The sequence below is a fragment of the Cylas formicarius genome, unplaced genomic scaffold (genome assembly GCF_029955315.1).
Source record: "Cylas formicarius isolate icCylForm1 unplaced genomic scaffold, icCylForm1.1 PGA_scaffold_10__41_contigs__length_53128322, whole genome shotgun sequence".
Classification (NCBI taxonomy): domain Eukaryota; kingdom Metazoa; phylum Arthropoda; class Insecta; order Coleoptera; family Brentidae; genus Cylas; species Cylas formicarius.
The window spans coordinates 44096783-44106830 of record NW_026844214.1 but is presented as its reverse complement, the minus strand read 5'-3'; the positions used below and the strand labels follow the sequence as shown (position 1 = coordinate 44106830).

General features: G+C 38.7%; 1 protein-coding gene across 6 annotated transcripts in view; it reads right to left on the bottom strand.

Moving 5' to 3' along the window:
• Positions 1-932: 932 nt before the first annotated feature.
• LOC132708025 (ion transport peptide-like) overlaps positions 933-10048 on the bottom strand; it is an 87666-nt gene continuing 78550 nt past the window's right edge. For 4 of the 6 annotated variants that reach the window (XM_060680126.1, XM_060680125.1, XM_060680124.1 and 1 more), the window contains exons 2-4: positions 2124-2416; positions 1880-2000; positions 933-1072 (exon numbers count right to left, since the gene is read on the bottom strand). In XM_060680126.1, coding sequence (XP_060536109.1) covers positions 1880-2000; positions 2124-2416 — 414 coding nt within the window. In that variant the 3' untranslated portion in view covers positions 933-1072. Of the gene's footprint in view, positions 1073-1879; positions 2001-2123; positions 2417-3448; positions 8582-10048 lie in introns of those variants that run through there. The other 2 variants (XM_060680121.1, XM_060680122.1) reach the window with 2 other exon arrangements.

Here is a 10048-nt window from a genome sequence, read left to right as displayed (position 1 = left end):
TTATAAGGTTAGGGAGCGATAAAAACAACTCAGTGAATTTGGACTTCTCTCATTATATAATATATAATTTTTTTATGTAAAGCTGTCACATCGTTAGCAAAAATATACTTCGCCTGTGCAAATAATACAAAATTTAGTAATCATAGTTCTTTTGGCATGGTCGTTATACTCCACGCGGAAAACTTTCGCCATCTGCTGGCTGAGGAGGATGGTCTGAAATACTGGAATAGCGGATCTTACGTACTACGCATTGCGTCGTTCGAAACGTTTGTGCCACAAGACTTTAAACGTAGGCGCGATTTCTCGCTGTTATCGTTGGCGTCGAACGGCGCAAGCGACGCTAATATACAATACTGATAACGGAATGTCTAACGGAACGTTCCGCGATGACAATGCGCACGCGCAGACATCCCGCACGCCACGTTGCCGCCGCGGCACGACCTTTTCTTGTCATCTGAAGCTACCTATAGTTAAAAAAATAAAAATAATCTCAACAATATATGTAATAATAAATAATTTTCTTTTAAAAATATATCAGTTTAAGTTGATGAAACAAAATAAAAAATGGACGTAAACGTCGCACTGATTCGCCCAGCCTCGCGGAACAGTGCAACTATTAACGAAATCGATGAAAATAAATAAAACAGAGAACCGATATATTCACTTGTTAAAGGCCCGTGATACGATTACCGCAGAATACATAACGGGTTGGTTTAAGGTCCACTTTCTTTGGTCTATGGTTTGATTGCGTAATATTCTGTACAATGAAAAAGTTGGGGAATGGCAAAATTCTTAAAAATAAATAAGTTATCGCGGGGAGAAAAAAAGTATGGAGGCTAGGGGCGGACCAAACAAAGTAGAATTACATTCAGAAATATTGTCGAAAGAACTTAAAAACTACTTAATATATTAATCGCCTAATGGTGATTGGTTGGGACTAGAATAATAGGACACAAATGGGCGCATCTATTTCGCCAGGTATTCGATCATTTTCCTAAATTTGGGCATTTCTTCGGCCAGCTGCAGAGATTCGACGCATCCTCTGAAGTATTCCGTCGTGAAGCATTGAGCCCTGTGCAGACAAGGAAACGGTTAGTGCGGTTCGGTCAAAAGCGTCACGAAACAGAAAACCACAAACCAAACTGTTTGCTATGATATTGCACATTGCAAATTGGTTTTAATTACATATTTGCCAAAGTTTAAAAAATTAATTTTTGTTACGATGAGCAATATCTTACAAAAGAAAAGCGAACGAAGGAAAACTAGATTATATATTGGTTAGTTTTACTCTATCCAAACTTGCAATATAGCGCGAAGAAAATAGAAACTTAGGAAATATTACAGAACTACCGATAAATCCTCATAAGGCCAAGTAATTTCCTTCGTACGCACATAATAAACAGTATAATTAACAGTTTTTAAACGAATACCACAATATATTAGTAGAAAGCGGTATAAGACGGACAAGCTGGCGGTATAGGATATAACAAAAGGGACTAAGACATTTCCTAAAAATTTGTGAGTTTTATAGATGAATGTTAAAAGAAGCCTACCGCAGATAAAATTAACGCATGACGGCAACCACAGATAAATTTTGATTAGTTTAAACAATTCAACCACAGATCCACATCGGTTAGGCTAAACGATTCTGTCAACGTTCTCAAAGTAGGATTCATACAGCGGAAAATTTATCGAATCGTACACATGCAATGCGGGATGTTGTCCATGCTTTAGGTATAACGGCGAGAAAACAGATGCTAACGAATTATAAACGATATGACACAGAACACGTTAGTTGTTAGACGAAGACCAGCGCGACGACACGTTAGTGGGTTAGACGGGGTACGAATCGGATCGATTCTTTTAAAAATTCGTGTACCTAGACCCCCGGCTCTCCCCCATGTACTTGTTTTATCCACGACTGTATCTGCTCTATCTCGTCCGAGAGTTGTAACGTTTCCACGCAACCCATGAAGTATTTCGACGTGAAACAATTTTTCCTGGAAGAAAAATATCGACGGTTATAAGCGCGTTTTCCGCCGATCCGGCTCGAAGGACCAAGCGCGACTACGAGCGACGACGACCACGACTCACAGACCCCAACCGCGATCGTGTTAACTTACATGCAAAGCGAATGTAGCTGGGGTTCCCTGAACAAATTGTAGCAGTCTTCGCAGATACGGTCCAGCCGCGCGAAGATCACCTTGTCGTACACGCCCTTGCATTCGATGTTGAAGAAGGAACGTTTGCCGAGATGGTGAGCGAGCAGCGGCTTGCCACGCTCTTCGTCGTCTGTTTCCCGCCAGGGGGTGCCAGCGGCTCGGGCAGCCTGCACGACCAGCGCGACGACAGCCAGACACGCCCACACCGCTCGAATGCCGCTTCCGCGCTGCTGCTGCGACGATCGGTGATTCATCTGAGGAAGAAGAAGAACGAGACCGATTTTCAATTTTGACCGCTTATTACGTCGTTATTGAATAGTAGCGTGACATATAGATGATATTTTAGACTCGCAAATTTTTCTGCATTCATTATTGAGGGCGTGAAATCAAATAACATTATATATTCAAAGAACACGCGATAATGCCTTGACATTTACTTATTTTTCAACATTAAGTTTGGGATTTTATTAGCATGTTATATAGCAGATCTCTTTTATTTTTTGCAATACGGTCCCAATTGCAGTGAAATAAAAAGAAGAGGAAGTGGAAGATGTTCCGTGATCATACGATGAAAATATATAGTTATTAGATAATATAGTGGCCTTACTACCGTCAAAATTGATGGGTCGCAGGAGGCATTTTTATTTTCGTAGAGAAGGGAATTGCAGATTGCGCCATTTTCTTTCTTAATAGCGATTTATTTTCGCACACTAAACTCGTTTTCTCAGAACATTTAACGTGACCTAGCAATATGCCGCATCTAAACGTATTGACGATCTGCCAGCATCCATGTAGTTTGTTGAATGCTGCAAGGTCTTTGGTCAAATCTCGCGCATATACCTTATTAATTTTTTTTCGTAGTTGCTTCGCAGGACGTCTATATTTCTAGTAGCTATATAGTTGCGAAAGCTAGTATCTCTTATTTAGGGTCAAAGCGACTGCTTCACATTCATTTTCCTTAATATTTTATCGTGTTTTTTATTTCTATGCAATATAACTTTTTAAAGCTTTACTTGCTAACTATAAAATTGTTGCAAGACATTGACTAGCCAGCGGCTATTAATCTGACTTCTTGGCAACATCGCGAGGTTAGCAATGTTGGCAAACTAAAGAGGCTTCTGAAAGCTACACAACAGTTATGTTGGTTGAAATTTTAGTCCTTGAGAATTTAGTTCTTGCTTTGGGATTCTAATTAAATAAATCGTATGATTTATATGCTTTACTCTCAGAATGTGCAGAGTGGTTGTTTAAATTCAATAAATACTTCTGACCATTGCGTTTCGCACCTGCAGGAACTTGTTTGATAGAAACCGTCGTACTTTATAAGCCACTTTAACCAAACCATACCTCGTCATATTGTCTCGCACGTTCATTGAGGCATACTCGGGCTATTTTTGCCGTCGTATCTGCACCGCACAGGACTGTCCGTGCGTAGTAAAAACACGGTTCCACGGGTAAATATATAATCCGCGATCCGCAATCGGATAGTACCTTCGGGCGCTTTCGCGAAGAGACGCGACTGTTTAATATCATAATTATAGCTATGCCTCGTTAGCGATCCCATCGCGCCCAATAATTTAATGCGCGAGAGGACGATACACGCAGTGACTTTCCTTTAATCTAGAATGAAATAAATAATAATAATAATCGGTGCCAGATGTTGGCTTCTTGTGTGACGTTTTATATTAATCGCATTCCGCGCTGAAACTGACGATCTGTGCGGCTGATATGATTAATAATGCGAGCTGTACTGTTACGAACCGGTGGTGTTTACTAGTCTGCTTTGTTTTTGCGTCGTTTTTTCGCCAGCAAACATCGTCGCTGACAATTGGTTCGGTACGGCAAGAGTCTTTTAGAGATGGAATTGTTTACGTTTAAACGACACGGTTCAATAATATTGAAACGCCTTTCTTCTTAACACAGATAAAAAACATATTTGCCTTCTGTTACTTCTTAGTCAGGACTACCTGTCATCTATTGCTTTAACTTTTATTACACGCTGAGCTAACCAACCCAGGACAATTCGTCCGTTACTATGTTACTATGGCAGTGGACTCGCAACGGCGTAATACAAAAGTAATGCAAATTTTGTGATAGAAAAAGGCGGTTAGTAATGGGTGTTGTTGTCTTTTTCTTGCCCATTTATAATTTACTGATATAATACTGTTTCAAATCATTTGCGTGGTTTTATTTGATAATCAAACAATATATTCTTTTGATACGAAAGTTAAACTCAACCAACTTTTGAAGAAACTTCAAAAAAGCGAATACTAATTGATATATGTACATATTTAATGCTTAATCAAGTTATTGGTTGTGTGGTATATGATGCGTATTATTTAAAAAAAAAAACAAACAACGTACGGAAAAATTTAAATTTTTGTGACAACTAATTCAATAGGAAAAGAATACCAAAATACCGATTCTATGACACAACGTGGAGGATATTCAAAATATGCAGTACCTTTTAGCAAGCGATTTACCCTTCAAATCCCAAAACAGGTATAAACATTAAGAAATATAAAAAAACAATCTCTTATCAGTGACAAAGAAAACAATACCCATTACTACTCATCTTCTTCCAAATAAAATGTCCATCACAAAATCATTATTTCGCGTTGCCGGAACCATTACAGTTTAGGTTGAACCGTTTGGCTGTTATTGACTCTCTTCTTCTTTTTCTTTGACATTTATTCCACGTTGAGCAAGGCAGCAAAGGGCATTCGCCTAGTATTAAACATTAAATGTTGTGAGTTCCCTCGCATCTCATTTGCTAATTGACCTATCGAATTTAGTCGACGGTAGAATTCAGCGATATACTCGATCCCACCGCAGCGGCGTTTCGTCAGCTACGCAACAGCCGCGCGAGCGATCGAAACGTCAGATAAACGTACGTATTCGCACAAAACGCGTCATGAATACTGATCGGCGTAAAGTATTCCGAAATTTACATAAAGAACAATGGTCGGGATACGTCGCGATTGTTAAAATAGGCAAGTCGCTGTTTCGTTACGTGCAGTAAATGCAGAAAAAATCAATTACGCATCCCGTATAATTGCAAGCTGCACCGGCCGACATTTGCATATCAAAAAGCGCGGACGATATATGTCGTGCCAACTTGATCGAAGTTTCGTCAGCGCAAAACAAGCGTTGTTTTTTTTGCGCGGAAATCGACAGTGCGGGTGACACCGCGACGTACTCCTGGTTCAAGACCGATAGATGGCGCGCGGTCAAAAGCACCGCCAAGTAGCCAATAGCCAAAAAACTAACCAAAACCGAAATAAAAAATACCTATTAGGTCTCAAACGCAATCGCAGTTTGTCGTAATCTAAGCGCTGGGTAAGCTTATGGTCTGTTTACGGTCCGTATTCATATTCATATTCCTGACGATTATTCTCAAAAAAAAAACTCGCATTAAAATATTAAACTGCCAGATTTTTTTTGTGGGGTAGACAGTTGTTCGTTGTTTGTAAAAAAAATCTTAGTAGAAGCTGACCGAATTTTCCATTAGGAGTAGGACGCCATAAAGGTAAACGGAGGTTGAAAAATGGGTTGCGGTGAGCACAGGAAAATAACAAACGTCGAAAACAATCCCATTTAACAGCCGCTAAAAGCTTTCGGAGTTTACGTTGCTAAAACTTGACGGCTTTAATAGTTGCGGCTGCCAAGTCATAAAACCGTCGCTTAAATTAGTACATGCAAGCTGCAAAATTAAACGTTATTCGCATGGAAACCACCACGCACATTTTAAGAATATGTATAATTGAGTATGTTACGGGCATCTAAGCTCTTACACCGTCTTGGCAAGAATGTGCCCTCAATATAAATTTATTAAAAAAAAACTACAAAATCAGTACCGACGACATATTGGGGAATGTAGTACTTTTACTACCGCTGGCCAAAGCAAAAATCGCCCTCCATTATTTCTTAATAAATACATCAAGGTTACCGTCTATTCTCTCAATGTATGATCTTTGATGCTGTGGTTCGCCATTTCGCATGCATTCGTTAAATTTCTATTTATTGCTTATTTGTCCTATTTATAACGACCTACAACTCAAAGCTCTGCAGGCAGAGTTTCTTTTGTTCCGGCATTTCCGTTTGTGCGTTTCCCAGTGTTCCCACGATTTATAATTACATACTTAAATTGTATTCACGTTGCCATTAAATTTGCCACGTGTTCGCTTTAAACAAGCGTCGCCACGTGACATTGTTTTCTTCTTCTTTTAAAATCGCACCCGGGAAACATTTCCGGCTTCGTGAAGAGTTTTTCAACAAACGTACAGTAGAAACGGTAAAAAAGAGCTACAAGCGTGACGTCAGCCATCCACAATAATCAGTCGTTCTGTAAATCACGGAGAGAATTTTAATCGAGTCGCCGGAGCAGACGCGCAAAAACGATAAAAAAACAAAACATTAGATCCGAGTCTATTTTTAGGCCTAGAGCAACGACGACGGTATACGCGAAAATATGCTCGCCCGGACACAAGTTTCTTCGTATTGTGCGCACAATGCACAATACTTACGGTCGCGAAATTCCTTAAAAAGTCTTGGTGCAGCGAGTTTCTGCTGTGCGTGCGAGCGTGAATGTGTGTGTGTGTGTGCTCGGTCGGCCGTTTAAAAAAAGCAACATTCGAACCGGACAGGGAGCAGGAAACAATCAAGGTCGTTTAGGACAGACAGCATGGCGCTCGCCGAGCCGAGCCTCTCTCTCGATCGCGGTCGGCGGTTGCGGCTGTGCGCGCGCCTTCACGTGACTAGTACGTCTTGTTTCGCGGGCACTCTTTGCCACGCGTTATTCGCAGGTCGCGGAGAGTCGCGCTTATTTCAATTTTCAGCCCCCGAATTGTTGCCAATTCACAGGAAAATTCCGATGCAATGCCACAATCTGTGGCGATACAGTGAACTGTGGTTTCAATTTGTTTAACTAACCAACTCCTTATATCTATGTACAGGGCTGGCGGGCTCGCCACACAACTTTCTGTTTAAAAACGGAAAATTTAGTATCAGTTAAGAGTTGGTCGGAAAATTTAGTCGTTAAGTTTACGATCATTTGCATATTATTGTCAACTGTCTATTCAACATTGTTATTTATAATGAATAAATTAATTTTAAGTGATCCTTGATTTTGGTGCTTATTCCTGGACTGTGTACCGCATTTAAAAGTTAAACTAAACATACTGTGAGAAATAGAACTTCTCTATTAGATGCAAAGTTTTATTAAGCAATTCTCTTAAGTACTTAGAAATATAATAAACTATTTTGTGGTAAGTATATTAATTCATAATACGTACTTATAGACAAGATTTTGCAAATTCACTTTATAAATTATTCAAGTTATATACATTAACAATAATTATAATGAATTCCAAAGGTCGTTTACATTAATTTGTTAGATACTCGTTGTCTCTATTCACAAAGTTGTCGTTTACAAATCACAACACGTAAAACATTTTCCAAGTTCCAAAGTTATTGACCCCAGCTACAGGAGCCCTAAACATTAACTGTTGTTATTCTTAAATATTTAATTATCCTTACACAAATTGGATTTCAGCTTTTTTACACGCTTTACGTATGAACTCTGTATTAAGGGTAGAGGAAACTTTTAAGTTATATTGAAAAAATAATTCAAGAGTTTCCTTACTGTCTAACCGATTTTTTGTGACACGTTGGTACATGAGTCACCCATCGCCCGGTATATTATGTGCGCGGTAATAAATCCGTTGGTCTCACGAATTGAACCGTAGGCGTGGGAACCCGGCTATACGTAGAACGACGAGAATTTCTTTGCAGAAAGCATAAAGATCTTATCGTGTGGATTTTTCTCTTCGCGTGTCGCATAAAGAGGTGCCGGTCGGTTACCGTATAAGAGAATGGGACACACCGGTTGCGCCCGCCAAACAGAGTACGTTATGGCAGATATACTGCCGCGCCCGTACGTTGCAATTGAAAAAAAACTCAAACAATAAAACATTATAGAGGTAAAAAATAGAGAAGTCAGAAGACGTGACTGATACATTGAAGAGACGGGTTTGGCATGAATCCGATTAGTTGTTTAGAGCGGTTACAAATGTAACGCTTATTCCTATGATGTACGAACAGGAAGAAAAACGATAGATTAGACTATTAGACCATTAAAGTATAAAAAACAACGAATTTATTGCGCGTTGTTAAGTCAAATACCAAGTCAAAAACGAAATACGTGTTTTTACTCCCTTCTGTAAAATATACACCGATCTAGCGGGCGGAAAATGTCATTTTGCATGCGACTTGATTCTCATAAATTTTGAACCATTTTGTGAAGGTAAGTAAATATTTTATTATTATTTATTGGGAAACTTGATACACTAACTTGAACATTGAGCCATTTTCTAGGGTCACAATCACACTGGAAACTGCAAACTCGCGCATGCGCAAACTAAATGTCTGAATCAGCATAGGCACGATTTTTAGTAGCCAAGTTAAGACCGAGACTAAGACATACTACTTAGAATACGAATTGTTTAATTTATTCATCTATGTGGTTAGGTTGCGATTTAACTAACGTGTATCTAACAAGGATCTAGATTTAATTTCTGTCATTAACTTTTTCTAGGTTCATGGAATACCTAAAAAATTATTATGTTCACATTTAATGTCAATCAGTGGCAGAGTTCGCATTAAACCGCCATTCGTAAATTTTCCCGACTGTTCGAGGTTTTCCCTGACCTTGAAAATTAAATTTCAAGTTCTCAGTGGTTTTTCTGCGTTTCAGATGTTGGTGAAATAATATGAACTCATAATAAATACAATCTGTGCAAAATTTTTAAAAAATATAAAAGAGAAATAAAGCAAAGCATTGTCACGCACGGCCGATTTTCCAACCTCTCCTTTTCAAAATTCAAATATACTGGAAGCAAGTGTATTGAGATGTTCCAGGTTGGTGGGAAGCCTGCATGAGTATGCTAAAAAGTTCATTATTTTTCCGCACCGTCAATTTGTCAATTGCGTGAATTTCATTATTATCTATAGGTAACTTTAACGTCATATTAAATTGAATTTGTTGACAATCTGGCGTCCATCATACGATAACCGTAATTACACATCCTGCTTGTATATTACCGATGACGCCGATCGTTGCTGTTAAAACAAAATTCTAATATTGTTATCGGCGAGTTAATTGTCGAATTAATTCGTTTGCGTCAAATAGAAAAAAAAAACGACGCAGTCGCAAAAACTACGCTCGTTTGGCTATTTTCAGACTGCCAAGGTCGATCGTTTTCCCCTTCTAATTACGTTTGATTTTTTTTTTTTCATATATTTATCCCCGGCATCGTGACATTTGATGTAACATTTTAGAGCTTCGTCTTTCCAAATAAAAAAAAAACGAACTCACACATTGACGTCATCAGCTCGCTAAGAGTGTTGATTGACTGCCGCCTACCTAGCGATACTCATGTCATTTCGCTCTTTAAACTAATTAAACTTTGCAGCGCCACCGTCTGTTTGCTATATTATTCGCAAAATGATCACCCAGAAATGTTTGAGGTCACTGTCGCCACCTTGAGATGGTATCGTTCATATTTAATCATTTTTTAAGGACTTTGGCTGACATTGGCATACTTTTTTTGTGTGGCGCGGCGTATAGAAATTAAGAAATCGAAAAAACTACACTTTATAGTAAATAAGTTTAGATCTGATGGAGACATTAAAAACGAGACGATTAAAGATTTGGAGGTAACAACGAAACAGTGGTCTGAGCATAACACACTTTTTTTTAAAAGAATTTATATTTTTAAACTGAGGGGCTTTTACTTGATGAAAATCCATTTATCAAAATAAATAAGAACTAAAAGTTCAGATTTTCACGAAATTATATATTTTTACATGACAATTGTTTCGATAAC